The 27,822-nt window shown below is 40.8% G+C and overlaps 1 protein-coding gene and 1 long non-coding RNA gene across 2 annotated transcripts; one reads left to right on the top strand and one right to left on the bottom strand.

Annotated features, from left to right (window-relative positions):
- Positions 1-258: 258 nt before the first annotated feature.
- On the bottom strand, positions 259-18,930 carry TSLIG3A (tRNA splicing ligase complex subunit 3A). The gene is made up of 9 exons (XM_086878042.1): positions 18,021-18,930; positions 17,738-17,816; positions 14,670-14,818; positions 12,979-13,113; positions 10,000-10,184; positions 7,646-7,726; positions 6,237-6,353; positions 3,638-3,805; positions 259-2,123 (listed from the first exon to the last, which is right to left on the bottom strand). The coding sequence occupies exons 2-9, from the start codon at positions 17,788-17,790 to the stop codon at positions 1,374-1,376; spliced, it is 1,638 nt and encodes a 545-aa protein (XP_086734168.1). The 5' UTR covers positions 17,791-17,816; positions 18,021-18,930; the 3' UTR covers positions 259-1,373.
- Positions 18,931-22,419: 3,489 nt separating this feature from the next.
- On the top strand, positions 22,420-26,049 carry LOC111926963 (uncharacterized). The gene is made up of 2 exons (XR_002863304.2): positions 22,420-22,534; positions 25,471-26,049. It is a non-coding gene; the product is annotated as an uncharacterized LOC111926963 (long non-coding RNA).
- Positions 26,050-27,822: the final 1,773 nt, after the last annotated feature.

The raw sequence follows: 27,822 nt of genomic DNA, 5'->3' as shown, positions 1-27,822 counted from the left end.
GAAGCAGCAAACCAAGTTCACATGGCGTGCAGGAACATAACCCAGGAAACACATGCTCACACAGCCTAAGAATAACTGCACAGCAAGAGTACTATGAGCTGCTACACCAGGTCAGAGCGTATGGTACAGCTGGGACAACTGTAAAATAAAAAATAGAATAAAATAAAAAAAGAGATGAAGAAAACAGAAATCCCCATGAATTCCCAGCTACTGTAGCAACTGCTTTTTACTGTTGAGGAAAAGAAACTAAAGCAAACAGAACATACAGATACTTTTATTGCTCACCTTTTATACAACAGCACACCTTCAGCCAGTTTCTTTCACAGCTTTTTGACAATGTTTATGTACACAAAAAACCCAGCAAGAAGCATTATGTGGCTTTCAGTAAAGAAAAAAACCCAAACATTAGAACACCAAACTCAGCCAGGTTTTGTTTTCTGCAGCAATAATAAAAGGGCTTCCTCCAGGCAGGAACTAATCTTCCCAGGCCGTAGTGCATTTCTTTAAAAAGACAACCCCCAAAACAAATTGCCCTAGATCTGCTGAGCCAGTGGTATTAATTTGAAAATAAACTAAATTTCAGTTTTTCGTTTCTTCTAGCTGATTTCAAGTAAAAATTAGGTTTGGAGGAGGAGCAACTTGTTTTGGATGGATGCAGGTCAGTTTGAATTGCTACACCTAACTACAGGCCTACACACACTATCTGTTCACAATTTAGCTTAGTTTGAAATGAATCTTCGCAGATTTTGGCGGCGGTCAGTCTTCAGAGTTGAGCGGGTGGGAAAACGCTGTTTAGCGGGAGATAAGGCTACTGAACATGGCATCCACAGTAGAGCTCAGATAACAAAAACCCCATTTGTCGGAGGAGACCCCTGTGAGCGCACACGCGCTATAACATCACCGTGACTGAAACGAGAGGTCAGCAAGCTGAAAAGCAACGCTTCCAGGTTTAGAACATGTACCCCAACAATGATTTGGGGGGAAAAATGCAGAATTTCTACTGTGTACTGTAACAGACAAATTTGAGTGGTCTTTTTATTTCTCCAAATCAAAATAGAAGGCAAACACAGCAGGCACATTTAGAACAAAAGTGTTTTGAGCAGAGGGAACCAGTCCAACATCCAAAAAGCATGGCTATTAGTTGATGTTTAGGGTGCAGGGGGTAGTGACAATGCCTTTCATTAAGACAGTAGAGGTGGGTGAGGAGGAGAGGTCTACACAGAGTTGTGCTTTGCTCTATGCAAAACATCCCACCCAAAGAGATTCCACCTGCTGTGTACAAACCTGTACTAATTCAAGCAGCATTTAAGTCAGGCCTCTGAAACCAGGTTTCTATTATGTGAGCTCTGCTGAAGTGAAAATTTTTAGCAGCCTCAGCTGGTGAAGTGTCTTCCTTGTCCAAAGCCAGACTGATTATACTGATAACCTCCATGCTGGAAGTGCTGCTCAAACTGCCCTCCTTGATTAAAGTTCTGCCCACCTCTGCCCCCCCAGCCACCTCCTTGACCTCCTCGGCCACCGCGACCGCCACGGCCACCCCTCCCTCCTCCACGCCCACCCCCTCGGTCACTGTGGGACCCACCATCTTGGTATCTGTTGTCTTGCTGGTAGCCACCACCACCACCCCCTTGGTAGCCACTTCCAGAGTAAGAAGACGACTGGTAGCCACCATAGCCTCCTCCTTGGTAGCCACCACCACCATGGTAGCCACCTGTTTGAAAACCTGCATCTCTGTAGTTGCTCTCCCTGTAGCTGCCATCCTGGTAGCCACCACTTCCGCCATCTGTCCAGCCTCCTTGAAGCTTGTTTCCTCTTCCTCCTCCTCTGCCGCCATGATCATAACCACCACGTCCTCCTCGTCCCCCTCGATCATGGCCTCCTTGTTCATGACCTCCTCGCCCTCCGTACGATGAGTCATAGCCTCCTCTTCCTCCTCGGTCGTGACCCCCATGGTCATAACCTCCCCGCCCTCCATAGGAAGAGTCGTAGCCACCTCTTCCTCCTCTGCCACCGCCTTGCTGCGAGCCACCCTCTGGTCTTTTCTGCCACGGTGGCATCTCAGGAGGTGGAGGTTCAATTTCATTGGGCCTTCCTCCTCTGTCAGGCACTCTGCCCATTAGCACCTGCAAAGGGAAAGGGAAAACTGCCGTAGGAGTTGTGACGCCTCACACCAGAGTCACATTTACTGAGACACACCACAGACAGCACCCACTCCAAGGTTTTTACATCCAGAGGCAAATTTTGTGTGTTTGAATGTGACAGACCTCTGTCTCCAGATAATAAAAGTTAAACAGGCATTATCTAGTACTTGAAGCACTGCTAACAAAACAAGTCAGGAGACCTGTGCTGTTTGTTGAAACAGCAGGCACACCACTTTCTTTCCCTTAACTCTTTATTAGTGCAGACTGCTGAACTCAAATAAGCACAAGTACAATGCAACAGAGTCTCTCTCATAAACAGTGCTCTGAGTTGCTGCAGAAGCCACTGACTTAGTAAATAAAGGACAAAAAATTGCATTTTTCAGTGAAGACATGCAGAAACTTAACAACAGGTCAGAGACAGCACTGATCAGAGAGAAGCAAGACTCTAGAGGTCTTTAGTTGTCTAAAGATGGTGTGACCGTAAAAATTTAGCAAGGCAAAATGGGACAGAACATCTGTACTGCTTGAAGTACATATACATATATATAAAACAATGTAACAAAGGAACTTCAACAGAAGTAGGCTACTTTGCTATTTCATGCTACTGTCTTGGAAAACATTTAATGTTGATAATGGAGATAAATTAACAGATTATGCATCAGCAGCAGGGCAGTACTGCATTCCTGCTAAAACACACATTACAGTCTGATAAGACTCAATCTCTCTAACTACTTAATTTCTTACACACCAACAACACTAAAATGGTGCAGAAATTATTTGAGCTGGATGGGCTGTGGCCAAATCAGCACACCACTATTCCCTCCTAAATTAATTAGAACTTCACCTGAGGTACAGTTGATACTCAGAAGGTAGAAGAGCGTGCACCTATCCCCACAGTTTTAAAGCACCAAGTATGCTGCTGTACATAGCTACTGAGCTGCAAGTTCAGCACGTACTTTTGTGAGCCTATTACTCTTGTAAAATCATAATTTTTAAAACAAGACCAATTGTTTAGTCTAAGTCATGTTTCTACTATGTCATTATTAGAATTATATGTTATTATACACTTGACTATCATCTATTTGTGTACCCAGGTCAATCTAATTTGTGGGATCCTTACCTTGTGATCTTGGTACATTCTATTTACACAGACCAGAAACACAGTTACTACGTAGGTGTTACACAGACATGGTGACAGAATCAGGCAGCAGCTGGGTAATGGCTTCAGTAGTTCTGGTAAAACAGAGCAGGCCTACTCCCACTGAAAATAATCCAAACATTTTTTACTGCCCCAAAGAAGGGGCACTGTGAACCTCAACAGCTGAAATTACACTATCCCTAATCCACTGATGCATTATTTGGAACATATAAACACCAAATTTCTTATCCTTTATTTCCAAATTCCACTTACAATCCTGAAAAAAATTAGGATTTATTACTACATTCAGGTTACTTAAATATTCCTAAAAGAAAAAGCCATTTGTCACCAAAGGTACCTTATTGATGGCACACGCAGTCTTCTCTCGGATGGACCCACTGCTGGTTCTCATAATCTTTGACAGATCTTGCCGAGCTGCCAAGAGATTTGCAATTGATATAGTGCACTTAGTAGATAAGAGGGCACGTTTTGGCTGGTAGACTTTAGCCAGTTTTTCTGTTTGACTCTGTTGGATCAAAGAAAAATAAAACCCAGTCAGTTCAAGCAATGGGACATCTCATCAAAAGAATCAAATCAGCACTGAAGAACAAGGCATTACTGCAAATTGAAAATAAAAAAAAAATAAATCAAAAGAAAAATGAAAAATCAGTGAGAATCACTTTATAACTGAGAATTACTTCAATAAACTTAGCATTTGTCACATTATTTTCTTAAGTAAATAGGAAACACAATTTTGACTGAAATGCTAAGACACCAAAGAGCTGACAATTTTAACACTATGTACATGGAGACTGTATTACTTCCAGGCAGTCAAACACAGAATAGAAGTGTGCCATACAGTTAATAGAAATTACTGCTAGAATCCAGAAGATACTGAAAGCAAAACACATCTGTGTTTAGCCTCCAGACCTTCTTCTGTGCCTTCACTCTGATCTGCACCCATTCCAGCTGGGCCAGCATCACCCCATCTCCAACACTTATCAGCAGAAAAAGGTCTTGTTAACTCTTTTCACTCTTCATTCCAGACAGCTTCTTCACAAAGACAAGGCACCGAGAGGGACTGGCAGAGCTAGAAATGAGATCCCATGCTCAACTCTGCCTTGTACACAATGTCTCTTCCTCTACTGCCTTTCAAGCATTAACCATACCAGCTTTTTTGAACACCTCAAAAGTTTTCCAGCTGAGACACAGGAGAAATCTGTGCTACAACACATGAGTTACTACACAAGTTACATCTCTCTGCAGGTATCAACAGAATATAGTGTGTGATGCAGTTAGGATAAACCAGATTGCCATCTGAATGCAGATGACAGCAGTGGGGACAGGCAAATCAGGTTTTCCAACATATCTTAACAGTGCAAAAACTTAGGACCACATTCTAAAATACTAAAATCTTATTTTCCATCCAAAGAAAACTGGAATATGACACTGGATAAAGGTAGGAGAAGCAAAAAGTATTTACCAGTGTTTTTCCCTGGTAAGTTTGACTAAAGTCTGAGCACAGTATTTTGGTCCTGTGATGCTGTTTTAGGTGAAACTTGAAATTTTAACTTCAAAAAATCCATAATAATAGGAAATAAACCCTGCAAGGCTTTTTTTCCCTGGTGTTTCCACTATCTGGAGAAGTGGCTATTTAGTCATACTACTGTATTCTGATACTTTTCAAATAAAAAAACCCCAAACTTATCATCTTCTTAAAAGCTACTCTTAAAGCATACTGCATTTTATGTCTGGAATACTACAGCAACATTCTCCAAATTTGTACTGTTATGCTTCTAAAAAAATATTTGCATTCTTATAGCTATAAATGCATATATACAGTTTGTGGGTTCTATGAAAATATTTTGTGTGGCTAGTCAAGTTCAAAAATATCTGAGAATTCCTAGAAAAAAAAACCAAAACCACATGGATAAAGATGCCAAAGCTGTAACATAATTAGAAATCCCTGTTTTTTAAACATAATTCACATTTTTACTCATTTTTATTAACTATTAAAATATTTAAACAGTCAGCTTGCTCTTTAGTCATCTACTAGAAAGCCTGAAGAATACAAGGTTTAATAGAGAGTGCATCAGTAGAAGCCCTTCTCAGATGATGAAACAGAAAATGGGACAGGTCACAGTTTATTATTAAAGTATAGTTGCTTTTTGAAAAAAAAAAAAAAAAACACTCAATGATTCTATGTGTCACAGTTTAGCACTAATAACTCCGTCTCAAACACTGTCAGCAGCATACTTAAGACCATGTTAGCAGATCTGGTTTAGTCCTGGAAAATAAATTACATGTACTATTTTTTAAAATCCTTTAATTTCTTTCTGACACATAGGAAATACAGAAATCCTAATTATTTCTAAAAGCAGATTATGTATCATGTACTCAAGGGAGAACAGATCTCATGTCACAGCCACTTGCACGGTTCAAAGACAAAAGAAGCACATAAAGCATTACCCTGTCTATGAGGTAAGAACAAGTAGTGCCTTAGCAGCTTTTCTCATGTGCATCTGTGGAGTTGTGATTGCAGACACACTTTGAGTTAAGGAAATCTGATCGCTGTGGACGGCACAAAGATAAGGGATGGTCAACAGGAAGATGTTTTTCTACCATCACACAAGACACAGCACTTAATGGTTTGCATTATGGTACTCTGAACATGATTGGATCAGTAATATCTACTTTTTCCAGTGGCTTTGGTATGTAGTTACACAGAGTTTGACTTCTCATTTTACAGTCTGATTTAACATCCAACAAATCAGTTTTAAGTAAAATACTTTTAATCACCTTTCATTGTCATAAACTTTTTTATAAACTCAAAACAAAACCAGACAACTCCTGCAGTTATTTTTGACTCATGAAGGACAAAACAATGATGCAGTTTTCCAGAGATACTTATTATAAAGGTTACCATCAACCAGGACTTCACAGCAAGTTGTCTGTACCTTAGCTCTATCTGACCAGCCAAAGGATTGCACAGTAACATCCAAACGTTTGACTAACAGTTTTCTTCGGACTTCGTATTCGTTGACTATGGCTTGATTAATTGCTTCAATTTTTTCCTGAAACAAAAATGTGCAAACATAATCTATAGATTAAAGTGTTTCTACTTAATAAACTACGTGGATGGAAGAGAGTATGACACAGAGACACTATGCAGGGCTTAAGACTGCAATTATCTACCTTGTCAAATGGACTCACAGCCAAGCTGTGCCTGCTGATGTTATTTTCCTGAAGCTTCCAAGGCTCATGTTCAGCCTTCTACCATTTCTAACAGCGTAAAAACTGCACAGATTGCTGAGGCATTTCTCAACATCCACCAGGACAGAGAAGCAAAGGTGAGAAGATACTACAGGTAACAAGCTGAAGCAAGGGCATATGTAACTCCTAAGAAACAGGACATCCCTGTACCCTCTTAAAAAGTAGTAAGCTTAAGGACAAAGATAGAGCAAAGATGAAGGACTAAAAGTACATACAGTACTCTAACACAATCTTGATTAAAGCACAGTCTGTCTACAGGCAAAACAACAAAGTGTCCTATATGAAAAATTAATCATGAGAAACACCTGCTAGCAGACAGTGGTTTAGTTAGAGCAGCAGGTGAGATATGCACCATTAGGGAAATAATATTTCTATTTAAAGAGGCCTGGCTGGAGGGAGGGCAGCAGAGTCCACTTCCAGTCTCAACAATACAAGCACTGAAGGAAGCAGACTGCTGGAAGATGATGTGCTTCAGCCTTAAGCAAGAGAGACGTGAAGTCTTGAAGCAGCAGCCATAGCACTGAGCTTGGTGCGGCAGCAGTCATTAACCCAGGCACCATGCTCCTAGTACAGCAGGAGACAAACCCCAGCTGGAGAAGATCACAGCCCCACAGCCTGGGTGTACAATGTCTCCCTGCAGCTCCTACCTGCATACTCTCTGCCTCTTGGAGAGGCAAGTAAGGAAGCAGACTACTCCAAATGAGAAAAAGAAGGGGACATTATGACCAGACCCACAGCTTTTAGTTCAGCTAAAAAGAAGCAGCCATGACACCATCTCAGCAGGACTAGGTCACACAGACAGTGCTGGCAAAGGGCAGGAGAGGAAGGTTTAAGCTACTGCACAAACATGCTGGTCAGCACCATCACCATAGATCTCTCATTCTGAAAAGTTTAGCCTGCACCTGGACCTACAGATTCACGTAAGATCTTACCAGTTGCTGTACCTTTATTGCACCAACATATACATTATACTGCAAGAAATTATCTTCTTGTCTTCAGAAAGAGAAAAATCATTTTTCAACATTCAGAATCAAGATCAATATTTTGTATACTTAAAAAAGGGAAATGGGTTCTAATACCTGCAACTACTCACCCAGTGAGCTGGTCCCAGTTGTTTCTTCAATAAAGGTTTTCCAACATGATTAGGTGGAACCTTTGCTAGAGTTTCCTTCAGCTGTAAGGAGACAAAGATATAAGCTTTGGCTAAAAAAATTATTTTTTCAAGATTCAAATTAAAAGAGAGGACTACTGGACAGTGAAAGGCATGACACAGCAACCTCTAATATCAAGTTATTTTCTCTGGAACAGAGAGCCAAGCACACTTCTTTTGGAAAGCAACTGTTTTTAGATTTCTGGTAGTCTCAGCTATAATTATTTAAAAATTAAGAGAAGGGACTGTAGAATAGATCTACAGTTAAAGACACCATGAGGTACTGCTGCTCTTGAAGCCAGAAGGATTACTCTACATATCATCTATTTAATCCAGAAAATACCCCACATTTGTATCAAAAAGCTTATATTAAGACTATGTGAAATATAACATGACCCAAAGAAGGATCCCTCTCTACAATCAAAAGAACAATCTTAATATGAAATTTTAAATCTAACTTGCATTTTAGGAGTTTGGGTACAACTTAAATTTATCCCATCTAAAAATTTCTTAGGACTTCAAGGGGGAAGAAATGGAGTAGCAGTGACAAAAACTTCCAAAATAGTTTGGAAAAAAAAAAATGCCAACCTGTTCATTCCAGCATGTGATCTAACATATTCAGTAACCTGGTTTTCCAATAGTACTGAGCCAAATTTATTTAAGATTTTAAACCTAAGTGCTTTCAAAGAGCAGAGGCAGTTCATTCAAGTATCAGCAGTTCCTTTTTTTAATGTGGTAGATGATTAACAAAGAGAGTCAACTACACAAAGATCCTACTTCAAACTGTAGTACATATGTGTGAAGAAAAAGCTTGATTTTCACACATTAAATCAGAATATTAACATTCTAAGACTTTTTAAAAACAAGAACACTGATATCTTTTCATTTACAAAGTGAAATAAGTTTTTAGTTATTAGTCAGCTTTACTTTCTCATTCTCAAATACTGCTAACATGTACATATATATGTGTATATATATATAATACATACATATATGTATACATATAATACATAATACATGTTAAGTATTCAAATTGTAAACAGTAGTTATATACAATTTCTGCTAAAACTGTAGGTTAGAAATTCCTGATTGCATTTCACTATGCTGTAAGGATGGTTAAGGAGGTAGGCTTATAGAGTCATTGAGAGAATATTCATTTAACCTTACTAGACAGTGTAAAAGAGAGGTATGTTAGGAAAACAACAAAATTTCCAGATTAAAGATTTTAATCTACTTCATATTCTGTATTTTTAGAGACTCTTTCAACAGCAAAGCTTCCTAGCATTGTCCATTATTATGAATATTTTCTACCTTTTATATAAAATAGAAGCACAGCATTTCTTATGTGTCTGTGTAATGCCCATAGTGATTCCAAAACCAGAAAACAAACTGCTTCCATTCTACACTTTGGACTTCTGAGGGAAAACCATCCTCCTCCTCCTCTTAGAAAGGTCAAATCAAACTGATACCTTGCATAGAAACAAAACACTATTCTCAATTTCTTGGTTTTGTTTAAGTAAAATGCAACTAAAAGGTCTGTCAAACTCTGAAAGTGTTTTGGGGAGCTCTGTAATCACAGAATATTCTGCATTAGAAGGGACCCATATCTGATCTTTAAAGTTAACAAGGGTTGTCTTCTGCTGTTCTGCTCTCCCCTATCTCACAAATTCAGTCACTACATGTGACTTAAAAGCTTTCTGTCCCCGACCCTTGGTCTGGGCACTGGACATTCCATTCCATTTAATTCCTCTGATTTATAGAAGTTATTCAAAAGTAAATTTATTTTTTAAAAAGATCACAACAGCATGGAGAACACACAAATGAAAGAATAAAAATAAATGTAATCACAAGAATTGATGAAGTCTTAGAGTAAAGGTGTTAAGTTTGACTTTAGTTACATCACCTTTTAACAAAAATGTCTGTAAATATTAGGTTCCCATACAAATTTGTTTAGGTGTATTTCCTGAAAAACATTTCTCTTTAACATTCTTCCTGAGGCCCAAGCTGAGCATTTTCTATGTCTTCTGCAACAAGTGATGGCATTAAAACCAAGAGCAGTCACCCTGGAAGGCAATGACAGCAGTAGTCCCTGACCTCATGCCCTGGCATGGAAAAAGCCTTTAAAATAATTTTCAAAAATCTGACTCTTTGCACATGCAGTGAAAACACATTAACTGTCCTTCACAATTCAAACACTGTAGTTCCACAAGAGACAAATCTCGCTCAGGTAGCAGAACTATTTTCCATTAAAACAGTAACATCATAAATATTCCTATTTTTCTTCCTTTGGATCTTACCTTTTTTTCAATTCCGCTGAAGAACTGGAACATCGTTATATTGGCGGGAGGCTTGGACATGCCTAAAGCAATACAGATGCCTTTTAGTTCCTGAAAGACTTCACTGCCACCTCCTTCCTGGGCTTTTTTAGGAGGGGCATTCACACACAGCATTCTGGCAGCTTCCAGCTCTGAGATGAGGTATGCTGGGGTAAGAAAAATCAGATTTGACCGTCAGATATAGCAGAGTTACTTTGGAGCCAGTGAAAGCTCAAGTGCTTACAACCAACAAACGTGCAAATGGACTGTTTTAGATAGAGTGAGGGATAGAAATTTTCTGTCTACAGAACACTCATATTTACAATTATGAGTTCAGTGCTAGAAACACAACAAATAGAGGACAGGTTTAGTACAATCAATTAAAGCAAGGAAAAAATCTTATGATTCCAGCAGGTTTTAATCCTACAGTTCAACAGAGGGCAGCTCTTTTCCTTTTGCCCAGAAAAGACAGGAAACTAGGAACATGGAAACAAGCAGGATGAGAGACTGGGATGTGCATTTTAGGGCAGACAAGCAAGCACTTCTTGACGCTCTAGGAAACAAGCAAGTAATACAAAGAGAGAAGTGAAATGTTGGATGAATCTCATCCACTTCCCCACACAAAATGTAGAGTGGAAGAATAATCCCACTGAGAAATACTACTGAGAATTCATGTTTACATGAATAAATTCCGAAAGGAAAGCTGTAACTGATGAAATAGAAGCTAGAATAGAAGCTAGAATAGCTGAAGTTTTCGTCAATATCAGAACTGTAAGAGCCTATCATTACATTGTAACTCCTTTATGAAACATGAAGAGAAAAATCAAAATCACTATTTCTGAACAAAGTATATGCCCAGAATTTCAGCATCAGGTGTCACTTACAGTGATATAAATTCACAATGATATAGACAGCCTTTGTTTGCAGGTGTCACAACTTTAAGGTCTGAATTTTTTAAATGCACAAGTTTAACAGCACTTTTCTCATTAACCATAGTGAGTGACCATAGCAATAATGTACAAAAACGCTTTGAAAAATAAGGGAAACTGATACTGCAGACACACTTGTGAGCAGGGAAGCAAACCCACAGCTATACAAAAGAAGCTTATTATTTCTAAAACTGGGACAGATAAAAAGATTAAGAAAAGAACACAGCATTTTAATGATATTTAGAATTCCTTCTAGATCTCTAGAATGTCTTCTGCTAAAGATACGGAATACCTTATAAATAAAAAAAAATCTTAAAATACGTAAAGCAGAGATGCATCCTTTGTAAGTTCTTTCAGCAGCACTTTATACAGGTTTTTCTTACACTGAATTTTCAATTATTTACACTCTTTTCAGGCCTACTGAAAAGGAAACTAGCATGAGAATTCTGTTCCAAAAATTTAAATCGCATTTAAGCTATCTTCAACCTCCTCTGACAACAACATGAATTTTAAAAGTCTATCATTAAGACAAATGTTCCTTAGATGGTGATTCTTTTTAGCACACGTCTTCTGAACCAGCCTGAAACTCTTGTACTTTTTGTTTTTGCAGATGCCAGTACCTAACATTGTATCTGAGTGACCCTGCACATTAAGTCAATCAATCCTAACCACTTGGGTTTATTTTGTGCTTTCCTCTCCCAGCAATACTGCTACATCTTCCAAGTGACATAAACTGTGCTGCATTTCATTAAAATGTAAAATACCCTGGCATTCATTACAGAGGGTTATCCTGTTTCTCCTGAAAAAAAAAAATAGTTTTATGGCTCACATACAACAGGATACCTAATAAGTTCACTTAAGGCAGCTAAAGAAAGCTATGCAACTATAGTGGTACACAAAAAAAGGAGTTTGGCACTACTGCAAATTCACATTTGACACTAAACACAGTATTCCTGCCAGATGGGATACCAGAGCTCCTGAACACAGCCTTATATGACCAAAACGTACATCCCAAAGGACCTCTGGGATAAACTGTGTGTCATGGACAAGCCTAATTTATTGAATGGCTTGGCCTATAGAAAACAAGCTGAAGGGGAGATTGAGCTACAAACCCCCAAAAAATTCAGATTAAGTCTAATCATCTCTCTCCTACTGTTGAAATACAGGAACCTATTCTGTAATTAATTTCTTGTATCTCAGATGAAGGCAGAACTAAATTTCTGTTTTGAAAATTTAAAGAATCAGCAGCAACTGAGGAAGCAAATAAAACATTAACTCTTCTTGAATTTAAAATGAGATTAAAATTAGTACTACTTTCTAACTTTGTGGCTTGTATTTTTTTCTTACAGTGTGACTTAATATCACACACCTTTAACAAACTTAAGTAGTATTTCTTCTCCACTAAGATTTCATAAGCAGGAAAAAACCCTATTTAGCTATTGAGATCTGATGGATGGAAAAGCCATCTCCATGGCTAATGTTAATTTCCTTTCAATCAGCAGAAAGCAACAGTAAAGCTGTTTACTAAGGATAATGATCAAAAGAACTGGGAGTTGGGATAAAACATTCTCTCATAACAATTCTGACTGCTGTCAGTGTACGAAAACACAAGTTTTGTTGCACCTTACAGGACATCACAGCGTTTTAGAGGGAGCCTCTAAAATTACAATGCATCTGATGTTAGTGGTCATTTTTACAACCATGCTAAATAGAGTTCAGCGGCTAAATTCTGGCACAAGTGTTCAAATAATTCCCTCTTTGTTGCACCTTTTGAGAAGTAATAGGACAGACTTTCTGCTTATGAATGTGAAACAGGTTAATACTCAGAATATTTTCCATCTTGTACTCACTCCATATTGACTGTTAAAGCCAGAAATATTATACTCTGACACTGTAAATTACAGAAAAAATAATGCATATTTTTAGGTAACTACCTTTGTGGTAAACAAACCAGTATCTCATTAAGTGCAAGAAACAGTACTGTGAATCTTACAGAAAACCAGATTTGCTTGAAAGCACCCTTTTAACTTACTAAGCAGCAAGAGACAGTTCTTTTGATTATGAAGGCGTTTTGTCACATCTCCTGATGTTAATGATGCATATGGACAGTTCATTTCAGACAGCAACCCACTCATTTCAAGTTGAAATTCTTCTGCTTCATTTGGACCTTAGAAAGAAAAGAATAATCATTCATTCACTGCTAATATCTATGGGGCTATGATTAGAATGAATTAGCTATTTAAAAAAAATAAATCTTTTGCTCAAATTGCTATTTAATATTAAGACCTGTTTCTAATGGAGGCCAAGTGAATTTCTTGGGTTCCTCCAAGGCACAGCACAACCTATTTGGAACCATGATATGCTTCATTAATATAAAATTATGTTTCACTGACAGCTTTTCCAAGCTACAACAGGCACTAGCAACTTCTACAATGAAAGGGGATATCAAAAACATCATAAATTTTACAGGAGTTATTTTAAATATCAATTATCTCTTCCCATTACAAATGGATCAGATGGTTATGACAAAATCATGAATAATAAATATGGCTTATGAGTTCTCACTTTTTTCTATTACTTCTCCCTGTAAACTCACATTTGTCAATTGATTTTATTTCATAATTTCATTTTTAAAAATAATTAAGTCATGTAAACCAAACCTTTGACTGATATTTCTGTCAAAATTTACTGAAACTAATCAGAATTTGCTAGGTAAAAAAACACAGCGATGAAAAGTAACATCTTTTATCTTCTGGAAAGAGACTTCAACCCCAAATGACTGCTATTCCCAAACTCAAGACATACAAAATGAAGATAGGACCTGACAGCACTCCAGCTAATATGTTTATATCACATGTTTAAAGAATTTGAAATAGGTGCTGGAAGACTTCTGGATTGTATTTTTAAACAAAACATAGAATAGGAACCTTCTACTACTAAAAGGGATGAGAATGTACTGTTACAGAGAAAGAATGTGAAATACACTCGAAGAATGAACAGGTCAGAAACAGAGAGAAAGGGAAGTAACAGATGCTGAGGCAAAAGGCAGCAACCTTTGGCCAATGAGCAAATACAAAGCTAAGCTCATAAAGGCATTATGAGTTAACATATTAGATATCCAGGAATATGAGTTATCATACCAATTTAACAGTTTAAGCTGTAGAATGTAATGACAAGAAAATAACTTTTTCTTTGAAAGCTAAGTTTGTTTCCTCCACCAAAATGAAAAACAAAAAACCATTTTCAAGCTTCTTCTCAGAGCATTTAATGAAGAGAGAAAAATTCATAGCAAGCACAGAGTTAAGGGAACCAACAGTGAAAATATGGTTACTGTAGTCATGAGAATGTTGCCTTGAACACTAGTACCACTGACATAAAAATTACAAACAGAAGCATGGAAATAAAAGTATTCTCACAATCTAATAAAAACCCCACTAGCATTAGTGTTTCCCCAAATTCATCTAAGAACTTTAAAAAACAATATGGTTGAAAAATTTAAAGAAAAAGCTTTTGAAGGAAAACATTTTCAGGAAAATGTTTGATTGCCACTATTATTTCAACTCTACTGGTTGCTCATTAGGCAAATTTGAGGTGGAAAATATCCAAAATCTGGCAGTGTGCAGTCAACACTCCCTGGTACAACAGACACTGCCAGCCCTAATCTCTGTGGCATGCAAGAACACACAGTAAGTGCATGCTTGTGCTGGAGTTATGACTACTTACTGTTGGTTGCCTGCACGTTTTCCTCTAGTTTACAGAACAGCCGTAACTCAGATACCAACCAAGCACAGAGTTTGGTAAATTCAGGGGAACTGGCACCATGAGAGACTGCCTGAGCCAGCGCTCCGTCGTCTAACAATGGACCTTTGTAACTGAGAAGTAAAACAAAAGCACAGTTTATTAATGTTTGCTGTGACCAATGTACTTCGATAGATTTATTTTATGCTGTATACATATTGAGAGCTACAACCACAACACATCTGCAGTGCTGATCTCCTGGAGTGGCGATTCCTGGACTGAACTGCAGCAAGAACCACACTGAAAACATTGGTGTAAACACAGAATTTGTGTGTATATTAACTTACCATCAGAGACTGTGCCACAAAACATCATCAAAGATTTCCTCCTCGAGAATGTTACCATGTACAGTGGCAACTTCTCTGCCTCCATCTGAAGATATTACTGACAATAGACCTATCCAGGGCAACTGCAGTCTCAAAGAATCCTTCCTGAGCTCTACATACTGCTTTACGGTATGTTGGATAATTACTGCTTAACGAGTGCACCTCTTCTGTCACTTCCTATCACGTATGAAAGAGTTGCCTTACAAAACAAAGCCTTTGATAGAAACATTACAAAAGTGATATGCATAATAATATCCTCTCTTGAAAAACCAACCTCTCTAAACATACACAAGAAAAACTAATGGAATTGCTTCTTTGCATAAGCAAAATAAGCCAAAAATCAGACCTAGAGTAAAGAAAGCTTGAGTTTATAGATCAGATCTTAGAAAACATAGTTTTGAGGACATTTGTGTACTGATCATCTCTCAGGGGGAGAAGGAAGAGTAGAGAGAAGGCTGCCTTATTAACCAGGTAGAAGCACATGTCAGAGTTTACTTGAGTATTTTAGAAAAAAGTGTATAATATTATTTTGATATACCACCCTCGAAAGAGAAAGACATCCAAGAATGCTCATAACCAACAGAACTCTTCCTTGGAAGCTTCTGGGTAAAATCACCCACTACACCACAACAATCCAATGAGTCCAGGCAACTCTCTTGGCAAACCTCAGAAATACAAGAAAACATCTCAAACTGAAATGTAATTCTCCTCACTCTGCTCCTGTGCTTAATAACACAAAGGATTTGGCACTCACTGTAGTGGCCTGTTACTTCAGCCAAGTAAAATGAAGAAGCCACACTCAAAAATAACTTTTACCTCACAGAGCAGCTTGATTTGTGACACAGTTAATCTACTGGCAGCTGGTGGGAAGCTGTAATCTCATGTATTACAACCCTACTGCATGACCACAGTAGGTTGGACTCTTCAAGAGGCTAATTAGAGCAAGTTCCAGTCCCATCCCACAGACATTTCAGGCCTACATGTGTAGGTCTGGGAACATCTGGGACTCAGAACAGAAGTATCCAGTTATAGATCAAAGTAGAAAAGAAGCAATGGCAAGCCTTTTGCTTCCGCAGGATTGGGATTTAAGTCCCTGCTCAGATGTTCTAGAGGCACCTTTACTAGAATTTTTTCTTTAACAAAGATAACATCTTGAGTGTGTTATTTCTTATAATTATGACTTCAGCTACACATCAATCTAGCCAATAATCCAACATGCAGATTCCTAACTGCAAGCAGCTTTTTCCTTCTGTTTCTGCCAATAGCACATGTTCCAGAGCTATGTTCTTTTGGTAACACTGTGCTATCCCATATGTTTGCTTTTTCACCAGTTCAACAAACCGATTTACAAGACAAGAGGCCACCATCTGAACACCTTGAGCACAATTACAAAAAGAAAGAGCTCACTAACATGTAATGCTCTAAGAAAAAAAATCATGTGATACATTAGAAATATCTTCAGTAGCTGATGAGAAAAAATAAGTTGAACCATGAAGACCACGGAGCTACTGCCAGAGCATAAAGCCTCAAACACCCAGTCTTTCCAGACACCAAGAATCAGAAGTTCTTTAGACACATGCAGTAGTTTTCCCAGTTGTTACCAATACTGCTGAGGTCTCATGTCTTTCATCCTCCAAGTTTTCTTTTTTTTCACCGTTGAAAATTTTGCTTCATATAATTTATTTGTTCATCTACTTTCACTGTTTGCTTTACTTATTTATGTCAAAAATCAACAACACCTTCTCTCTATAATTGCACAAATCACAACTCCTTCAAGCTACTAGTATCCCTTTAAACATATGACAGAGAAAAGAAGCCAGTCACAGTATTTTCATTGTGGCAGAGCTGCCTTTTCACATTTCAGCCAGGGAAATACCTGCCAAAACAGAAGCCTACTTGTCAAGCTTTGCAACTATCATCACTAACTTAGCCTGGAAATACAATCTTTGTTGGAGCATAATGTCTCTAGCCACAAAGTGATTTATGGGAATAGGGCCAATGTGAGTAAATACAGCTGTTTGCATAGAACCAGCAGCAGAAGTGAAACTGTAGCTGCCTGATCTCTGAACTCTTGACAGTTTACAGACATGTGAGCTTACAGACGGATGTGTTCACCATGCTCTCCGTCTCATACTTATGCAACCTTTACTGACTCCGACAAAGTAACAGGTTTACGCAGCAAAAGTCTCCTGTGCTAAACTACACTTTAAAAATGTAAAAAGGAAAGACACTTGCTCGTTTGCGATTATTTTTACTTCCCCACTCCCCCCCCCGCACTAAATATGAAGTCTGAAAGCTTTTTCTTGTCTGACGCATCTCTTTATCCCCTCCCACCCTCAGCTAGGGCTGCTGTGCAAAACTGAGAAGCAACGGACCAGGTGAGATACAAGAACCAAGGCGAATAGCTCGCAGGGAGAAGCGACACGCTCGCCAAGGCCGTGCAGCTAAAAACCTGTCCGTTTGCCCCGGGGCATCATCGCCAGCCCCGCTCTGGGGGCGGCTCTGCCGAAAAGGGACCATTCCAGGCGCTGCCGGAGCCGCGGCCCTGCGGAGCGACAGCGGCCCCGCCTGCGCGGGGCGGACAGCGGCGCCGTGTCCCATGTGGGGCCGCCCTCTGCTCCCGGCCCACACCGGGAGCGCCCCGCACCCCCAGCCCCGGACACCTACCCCAGGTCCTCCAGCGACTCCAGCACATCGTTCTCCAGGAGCTCGAACTCCATCCTGCGGCGGGGTACGAGGGGTGGACCTGCGCGACAGCGGGTCTCAGCGCTACCAGTACTCGCACTCCCACCGCCCGCCATTCCCCCCATTTCCAGCCCATCCCGGCCTCGAGAGGGGGACTCAGCTCTCACCCCCCGCCCTGCCGTGAGGGAGAACCCCCGGCGCCGCAGACCCCCTCTCCGCGCTGCCCATGCCCGCCCTCCTCCTCCAGCCCGGTGGCACCACGCACCGCGCTCGCAGCTGCGCCGCCGACTGCCGGGTTGGCATCTCAGGGCGGGGAGAGCGGCGCCGCAGGCCCCCGGCCGCACTCTTCACCCGGCTTCTTTAGGACCGCCCATCCCGGTGCCTGACCGGCGCCGCCTCCGTCCGCTGCGATCTCCGCCTATCCGCCGAGCGAAGTGCCGTTGCTAAACCGGGACGTGGGTGCGAGGCCGGGCAACGGGCCGGTTTTGTGGGAGAAGAGACCGGGACGAGCCAAGGATCTCACTTTTGTGTTCAGGCGCTGGAGCGGGCAGACCCGGAAGAAGGACTCCTCCCTCCCAGCCGCGCAGCCCGCGCAGGAATGTGCTGCGGCGAGCGGCGTCGCGGCAACGGGAGGGGGAGAGGGGAGGACGGGGCGGCAGAAGGGTCAAACTGCGCCAGGGAGCGAGAGTGCGTCCCCACCCTGCAGGACCCCGCGCCACGGCCGGGACCACAAATCCCGGCACGCCTTGCGCGCGTCAGGGCTTTTTGCGACGGGGCGCACGGCGCCGAATAAAATTAATAAAATTAATAAATCGAAACCGTTTCGGTTCAATTACCAAATTAAATCCGCGGGTCTCGTTTTTCCCTCTGCTCCGTGGCCCGGCGGCGCGGGCTGCAGCGGTCGAGACGCGGCATTCGGGGATGTTGAAGGCAGCGCTTGGCGGGCTGAGTGGAGGCGACGCTCTGGCAACTTTCTTTAAAATTATTTTAAATTATTTTAAATTCGGGGGGGAGGAGTGTAACAGAGTTCACTTTTTCTAGTTGCTCAGGTGCCAGCATGTTCGGAGGGAATGCCGCGCGCCCGGGCACAGATCCATCCTCAGGAAAAAAGCTGAGTTAGGGGGCCCAAGGGGATAATTCTGCTCGCTCTGTGCAGCTCTGTTAGGCAGCACTGCCCGGCAGTCCCACAGAAAGCAGTGCTGGAAAAGAGTCACGGATGAGACGATGTGTTGGGATGGCTATGCCACACTAGGGAAAGCCAAAACCACTCGTGCCAAAAATTATGCCAGCTGATGCTGCAGGAGGAGAGTCCTGCACTTCATGAAGCTGCCCTTGGCAGACACAAAGAGGAAAAGCTGCAGTCGAAATATGAATGATCTTGTAGCCTCAAGACAGGCATGTAATAAATGGAATTGATTCGTGCTAACTAAATTGTAACTATTTGGAAAGAGATTATCAGAAGCAATCAAGAGAATCAGCGTTACAAGGCAGATGCACCCCTTTACAGATGTTACATGTTAAAACTGAGGTACACGATGTAGTTTGGAAGATAAGTGATGTCCCAAGACAAAATCGACCTTGAGATGGACACAGTTGGAACGACTTCAGGCATAGGGCCTGAAAATTATTAAATGTAAGAATAATTAGTGGACCTACATAATACAACGCTTAGTACACACATGCAAACCTGTGAGGCCATCCAGAGGACCACGAGGATGAGTGTAAGCCTTCGTCAAAAGACCACCAAAAGAAGGCTGGAGACCCCCTAACAACAAGTGAAGCGTGTGCCGTGAAGAATAGCGATGTAAAATTAAAGAATTGGAAATAGGAGGAGGCTTACGGGAAACATTAATGAATATGTATAAGCATACAACATATAAATTAAGTTACGAAACAGTACACGAAACAATTCATTTTGTCACATGGACACTGTTCCTATGTCCGCTCCTGAATCTCCACATGTTGAAAAGCGAGGATTTTGTGCTCATTTCATGAGGACATTTGCTGTCATCTACATTTACTGCTCAGATAAGCATGGGCACAGAAGGGTCCTATTCATCTTGGCACTGAGCTGGTAACATCTGCCTTCTGAAACAAATAAATGTATTTCTTTCTTGGGTTCAGTTGTGCCAATACTGCATGGTAGGGACAATTTGGAAGGCACCTTCTCTAGTCTGTATCACTCAGCTCCATATCTGCTTTAATGTCCCTTCTGTGCTGTGAGAACCAGCAGTTCCAAGAAAAACATAAGGATCTTGTGGCCGGGGAGGAGAACTGTTGGAGGTGTGATGCTCAACCTGGAGCAGGCAGCCACAATTTTCTCCTGGGGAAAGGGACAAAGCTTTGCTTTGCCACTGTGTCTTACCAGTCATGATTTTTTCTTTTTCTACCAACATAGGGTTTTTCACCACACAAATTTTGGAGGCATGGGAGGTGTGAATGGCCACTGTGCAGCATTCTGCTCCCCCAAGAAGAAATTAATTTTGAGACTGGGCAGTTTCTGTTTTGAGTACAAGTGCTTCTTGAACAAAATAATACCATCCTGAGCAGTCTGCTGTTGCACAGTGACATCCAGAGCTCTGCAGACGTGTTACTTCTGGAAGCAGCAGCCACTTGGGCTTTTGGCTCAGGGAAGGGCTGTAACTGGGGTAGATTTCACTGGGCTACACAAGGCTCTGCAGATTTGTCAACCTGCAGAACTGAGCTCAGCTCTCCTTGGGTTTGTTCTCTGCCTGGGGTAGGTTTGTTATAGCTACTTCCCTCTCAGCCCTGACTCACAGACAGCTGTAGGGCTGTGAGTGCAATGTGGCCCTCAGGCAGCTTGACTGCAACACTCTGGCTGGAGCCATACATGACTCCCTACACTGTGTCACCACTGCAAACGCCATGTAATACTGATTTCTCCAATGGGAAGACGCAAACCTACCAAGATTGCTGCTGTCCTCTTCATGGGACCCCTGTAAACCCCTCCTGGCCCCTTCAGCCCTGGGGGGATGGGGATGTGCGTGGTGGATATTGGTCAGGTGCTCCTAGGCTGTTACATACAGGTTAAGGAAGTTGGCAGCCCATGCATGGCCTGAGGCTCTGCAGCCCAAATATATTTATTCTGAGAGGTGTGAGGTGCTCCACTGCTTAGATGCCAGCTGTCATTAAATGAAGATAACTGGTTTCCTGTGTACTTGCCTTTGTGATTAATTGCTTTTTGTGCTTGAGATGCTTGGGAGCTCTGACTGAACAGAAACAGAATTCCTCCTGTGCATATTCTCTCACAGCTAATAAAGTAGGGCTGCAGTCCCTTCCTTCAGCTTTAACCAAAAGAACCTGTCACCAGTGTGAAGGAGGCTTGTTGAACTTGCCCAGGTCACTCAAGACACACCCTGACAGTTTAAACCTCACTTCCACAGGAAAGCTAGCCAAAGACAACAATTTTAAGGAAGGCTTTATTTCATTACAGACAAATTATCTTCACAGGGTTTACACCACCCTACCTCAGGTCTTGCTGTTGGCTCTATGGTTGTCAAAAATCCTATGACAGAGGCATGAAATATGAAATCTGTACTTGCAGAACAGCATAAAACACTTGAGTGTTACCAGGTGCAGAGTGGTAAAGTGTTGCTAAGCACTTTTATATTAAAATCGATTTTTTTTACTAATTTCTTTGAGGATGCTGCAGTTTCTTCAGCGTCTGGATACAACAGAATCCAGCCACTGTGCTGTAGCTACAAGCCCACTGTCTGCCAGATATACAGCTGGATTTGCCAGGTATGAAGGAATGTCAGTTCTGGCTCAAAGCATATTCTGGTTAGCCAAATGGCCTGGTGTAGTATTAAATGAAACCAGACACCATGAAAGATCAAGAGCAGGACAATGACAAATGACATTCCCTACTATTCCAAGCTTCTGACTACTTTCAGCTCTCTGGACTTTCTTCAGTCCTTACTGCTGTGGCATCAGGTTCTGCCTGAGAGGATTAGAGACGAGAGGATACCAGGGCCAGCTGACAGGGGGACTGCCCAAGGCCGGTTATTAAGCAGATCCAAAGTCTGTGGGTGCCCGTTTGTGGGTGCCAGCAAACTGAGTGGGCCTTGAGGTCTTGCCATGGTCAGGTATCTGCACCTGGAGGGAACAAGGATCCAGGGATTGCTACTGGATAAATGAGCATCTGTTCTGTTACTGAGGAGGCCCACGCTATTATGTCTCCTCTGTATGTTCCACTGCAGATCTTCATTCCAGAGAGGGGAAAAGGATTATAGTATCGGTTCTGTTTCCATTTACAGAAGTGCTGTTTTCTGGTTTTATACGTATTTATCTGTGTGGCTGGCCATGTGCACACACACAGACATCTTTGTACTGGAACTGTGTACTGGGAGTACACACACGGCTTGATGCTGCCTGGACCTGGTGAGACAAAGATGCAGCCAGCTTCACTTCTGTTGGGCTACCAGGTTTATAAACTCCAACCAACACTTATACTGCAGGCAGGAGGTAATTTCTGCTAAAGAACACAGTTAAAATGCAGCCTTTGTGTGGCAAGTAATTTTTTCACTAGCTGTACAGATCACGTTCCTGAGTATTTTCTGGAGCAGCTGGATCTCTGCTGCTGTGATGCTTTGATTATGATTAAAGCACTTCTATGCAGGCCATCCCTTCTAGGCAGGCTGTTTGAATCCATCCCTGGATTTCACCTCTGTTAGCCAAAGGATGTCAGTGCTATCATAATTAGTTTACCAGTCAGCCTCTGCAGTAGCATTTAAGGAAGGAAGGAGAAAGCTAAACTAGGTAGGTCTGTAATAACAAGCTAAGAGCTCACAATTCAATACTTAAGATTATACTGATGGGTGTGACTGTGTAAAGTTTGTGTGGTGAAAATAATTTCTAAAATGTTCTTCCCTGAGCAGCAGCAACAAACTAGTTTGTAGGTTTTTATCACATATGAAGCAGGATGAACAATCTACACACTGTAAAGTGATTTCTCACACATTATTTTTGAGAATAATCAACAGCTATGATAAATCTATGGGTGAAAAAAAAAAGCACAGGCTGTCCTTATTCTCGTACATGCCTGGCAGCTGCTGTCAGGACGTTTCTGTTGGTGAAAGACAGCACCACTTCCCTTGAGATGAAATACTTGTGACAAGAGTTAACAAGGCACTTCTGTGAACACATGACAAAGAAGTTTGCAGGAATAACTAAATAGGGTAGCTAAGTTTAAAAATAGCTGCAAGATTCCAAATTAAGTATAGAGACAAGAGCTTCAAAAAACCTTTTCCCCTACTTTAAGCAGCTCTTCCAAGGGATACAGTAAGGCTCATAAAATCCCTAAGAATCAAGAAGCTTCAGAATCCAGTGCCCTCTCTTGCCACTATTAATACCTTGTAGTAGCCTGCACTTTTAAAATCCTCTTTAGAGAATAATTTTTCAACAAACAACACTCAGGAATCAGTATAAGTTCATAAAAGTTTAATGTTTGTTTTTGAAATAACACTATTTAATCAAGAGAAGGTAATCCACACATACAAAGTCTTCTTGGATGCTGGCAAAAGAGCTTAAATTTGAGATGTACTCATGACCAGCAGATTTAACCAGTAAGAATATAGAGAGAGCCTCATGGATCAATCACATTAATAGCAACAAAAAGAATGTGCCCTCATACCAAAGACAGAAGCAAAAGATATCGTTCCAGTCATGCAAATGTGTACTCACCTTCTCAGAACAGGTTTCCAGAAGTCTGGCATTTTCTTAGCTCCTGTGGAAAGTAAACAAGAGAGGCAAAGCCAGACTTGTTACAGTAAACTACATTCATCCTAAAATCCCACTTGCTGGATCATCTGGTGGGTTTGACTGCTACAATCCCAAATCTCAGCCCCTTTTAATTGTTTCCCTCCCCTCTGCAGGAAAACCTTTCAATAGCTAAACAGCAAGTCAGGAAGAAATATGTCAAGCTGTTAGACTGGAATGTTAATGGACAATGACTCAAACAATCGGCCACTTGCAAAAGCAGACGGTGCTTTGCTGACAATGTGCACCAGCCCAGGTGCAAAGGGGGCTACAGCTGGAGTTTGAGCCAGATAAGGGAGAAGGCTGATAAAAAGACCCATTGGAACTGGGGCAGCTGAGGTATAGGCCTGAAGGTGTTTGTCCCTCCCATAGGGCATACCTGGCTAAACTACACTGTCATGAGAGGCAGCTGTCATGTCTTAGAAGGTGTCATAAACCACAAAGATCCCCAAAGTGCCCTCAAACTACTCAAATTTCTGAGGCCTTTCACCTATCCTCTTTTTTATTTTCTTTTTACATTTTCTTACATGCTATTTTTCTGCTTCTGTATCGTTATATTCCTACAGATAATGATCAAACCAGCTACATACCTCCTATCCTTTGCAACCAAATTGTTCTGAAATAAACCTGGCATATATATTTATATATATATATATGTAAACACTGGTCATTTAGTGTCATTTCACTCTAATCCACCCCAAGGGATGTATTATTAACAAGAACCGCAGTTACTTCAGGGATGGGTTGTAACACAAGTGTAATGCAAAATGAATCAACACACTGTGAATGCAGCCAGTTCACCAGGAGAAGGGATTTGTAAGAAGTAGGATAAGTAAAAGCCATATATTTGATATGAATCTGATATTTGAATTTGATGCTTTAGTCCAGGATGCTAACCATGTAAAGCATAAGGTTCCATCTTACAAACCTGAAATAGACCTTCAACCTGTGAGCCTTTCTTGCATTCTGAAGCACAAATTCAGCTCTTGGAGAAGTAATTACACATAATTTACTATCTTGGATGATCTCTCTTCTGTAGACATTGTAGCAGCTTGAGGCAGGTTGTCCATGACTCGTATCAAATGCCAGACAGATCAAATGTGAATGGTGAAGGACTACAGCAATGCAAATATGGGATTTTTTTTCACCCAGCCAAACTGAATCCATTGCATGACTTCATTGCACTGAATACATAAAATAGAAAGAAGTGTGAATTATTTTTGTAACCCTAGCTTGGACATGACAGAGATAAGACTGATTTTGAACCATTCTCTCACCTTGGTAAAGCAATATAACATGTGAGACTAACTAGTAGAAGACATGAAATTTAAACACTACCTAAAAAACACCATATTAAATGGGTTTAATTGCATAAAGCCTTCAGTTCTTAAGAGAAAATGCAGTGACTGATATTCCTTAGCTAATGGACTTTTTATTTTTTTCCCCATTAATCAAGCATGTCTAAATACCCATCTTGCAGGTGCCTAGCTACAAGACTCATCTAATTATTGGCATTTATGTTTAATTCCTGTTTTTTTCATCTCTGAAAGGATATGAATATAGCTTAATGTGAGATCTGATATGGAGACTATCCCTACTCATTTCTTTGCCAGAGAGCTATTACAGGGCTTACACATCCATCACAGCTACCCTGGCTCCTAAAGTGTTATTTTGTTTCTACAGTCATCTAAAGTTTGTAAGCAAATTAAACAGGGTGGTAACACAAATGGCTTGTAGTATTTCAGTGCTGCTCAGGTTCTGGCTGAAACTCCCACACAAAAGCAGTTTCTTGAAGAAAAATTGTATTTGATTAAGAATTGAAAACATTACCTTGTGTGCTCTACTGTCTGTAAAATTAAGATTCTTCAGTCAGGCTGCTGGGAAAGGGAATACTGTTTGCCTTCAAGCAGCTCTGATGCAGGTTTTATTTCCTGTAGGTGTTCAACTATTCTCCACCACCTGCCCAACCAACTCTAATGGCTCTGCTCTCTGCATCCCCAGTTGATGGACAGCTTCATGGGAATTGTAACAGCAGCTTGACTCATTTTGTCAGTGCCTAGAACTGCTAACATACAGTAATCAACCTTCTCATCACAAGCAAAACGACAGCCCAAGAAGAGGTGGAGGTGGGATCAGGAAACAAAAGCCAGAAACTAATTCAAACTGTGGAGCCTTGGATACCTGCTCTAAGGCAGAATGCAACAGTCTGCAGCTGCATTACTCTGCTCAAGTTAGTTACAAACATGAATACATCCATATTGTCTGGAAACAGCTGACAGAAAGAATAGTCTAGCAATCATAACTTGCATCTCTCTCTTCATGCCAGACAGAAGCAGAGGAGTCAAGTAAAATAAATTTTATGGCTGCTTTAAACTCCCACACTGCTGGCATGTAGGCTGTTTGCACATAACCATGCAGCAGGCACAAAAGGACTGAATTCTCTCTCACAGAATGATTTTGCTCCCTTTAACCCTTCTTGTAATGTTCTGAGAGAATAATAAACCAACAGAATATTACATCAGGTGCCACATGAAAACCTGTCTTTGGTGATTCTCTTGCCCTCTGCACTAAAGAAATACAGTTTTGTTATGCTTTGGGATGCACTTGTTTGGTGGATGGTTGTGGAGTTTTTTTAAAAAAACTTCTGCTATCATCACTTACTTTCATAGGTATTTCTAAAAACTGTTTGGGATTTACCAGGATAAAAAAATAATTGACCTTTGCCCACATTTCCTACTGTTTCTGTGAGAAAATTTAAGTTCTTTGTGAAGCTTCTCTTAGATAAGAATTAGGCATTTATTTTCACCCTTGGCAAAAATTAAGGAATCATAAAACCACAAAAATTGGAAAAGACTTCTAAGATAATTGAGTCCAATCATTAACCCAGCACCATTTTGTTCACCACTGACCCATGTCCTCAAGTGCCAATCCATGTGTCTTTTGAATACTTCTAGGGATGATGATTCTGGAAAATCTGTGCCAAACAGCAGAGATTTTACATCTTACATCTTAATCTACTGCTTACACTTTTTACCACTAAGGCACAAATGCATTTGTTAAAAAGTTACTAACAGAATGATGGTCGCTACATTTGTTCCCTGATCACATGCTGTTTAAAATTCTAAAGCAAACAAAAAATCCCCCCAAAAGCCTATATACTGCTTAGTTAAAACTTAGTCAAGGACAAGATTCCAGCAAGCTAGAAGCAAGGTTTACCTACCCAGCAGACTACCCCAGGAAAAATGACTGTATTTTGCCTAAAACATTTGCAAGTTTCTTCTCCTTTCCAAATGTACATTCAGAGACACTGGAAGAACTAAGGAAAACCCACCTGGCCTTAAAACAGATTAACAGGATGACCGCAGCTTTTCTATGTCTTTTCTCCCACTGCTTCTTAATCAAGCTTGGTTTTGCAACAAACTTCCTCCAGGAGAAAGGATATGCCAGCCTCCATCATGACAAACTAAAGGTTACAGCATAAATGAAGACTTAAGAGTTAATCCACTGTTCTTTGAATTTACTAGGTATTTGTGCCTGGTTCCAAGTAGTGTAAAGATAGAAATATTCAAACTATGTTTCCTTCCTATCATAAGCTTTCTGAAAACCAAGAAAAAGGCATACTTCTTATGCTTATGCAGTTTTTAGAGAACTACGTCAGGAAGGAGAGGTAATGTATTGCACCATTCAAACAGACAAGTAAATCCCCATTAACTCACCCCTCCTCCTGAGGATCTGGAAGAGTCCAAGGCCAGCCTAGAAATTAGGTTTCCCAGTCAGTGCACTATGCTACAGCTCTGCCAGCACAGGGAACGAGTACAGTGGATAAATCATTTACTGCAAGCCTCTGGAAACCACAGGAGAAAAAAAAAAATAAAGGAAAAAAAAAAAAAAAAAGAAAAAAAAAAAAAGAAAAAATACATAAATAAAAATACATGCCATTTAATGAAATTACAGTGTTAATGCCTCTTGTATGCCAATCTGCCTAGATGCCATCACCTACACCACCCATTATGTCTTTGTCCATTCCAGAGGTCCAAGGATTACTGTTTACTCCTTCCCCACAGGAGACCAAGTTAATCTTTGTTCCAGGAGTAAAAAGCCCTACCTCCCCTCAGGGATAGAATAAAGGGCATAAAGAGAAGTAGTATTTAGACCACAGGAATGTTCAGATTCTGGAAAGCTTTAGACATATATGGGGTAACAACTCCCAGTTTCTCTCCTGCAAAGTTCTTGCCTGCCCTTGGTGCTCTCCATTCATGGCCAGCACTGACCAGGACCACTATCTGTAG

The sequence above is a fragment of the Cyanistes caeruleus genome, chromosome 2, assembly GCF_971803275.1.
Source record: "Cyanistes caeruleus chromosome 2, bCyaCae1.hap1.1, whole genome shotgun sequence".
NCBI classification, from domain to species: Eukaryota; Metazoa; Chordata; class Aves; order Passeriformes; family Paridae; genus Cyanistes; species Cyanistes caeruleus.
Note: the sequence above shows the minus strand (reverse complement) of the source record. Positions and strands in the feature narration are given on the sequence as shown.

Bases quoted from the DNA above. Each gene is read 5' to 3' on its own strand.
- TSLIG3A (XM_086878042.1), bottom strand. From the start codon at position 17,790: ATGGAGTTCGAGCTCCTGGAGAACGATGTGCTGGAGTCGCTGGAGGAC. The intron at 13,114-14,669 runs GTAAGTAGTCAT...TTTCTTTCTAAG, and splicing joins AAACGTGCAGGCAACCAACA to GTCCAAATGAAGCAGAAGAA. The intron at 7,727-9,999 runs GTAAGATCCAAA...GTCTCCTTACAG, and splicing joins TCAGCGGAATTGAAAAAAAG to CTGAAGGAAACTCTAGCAAA.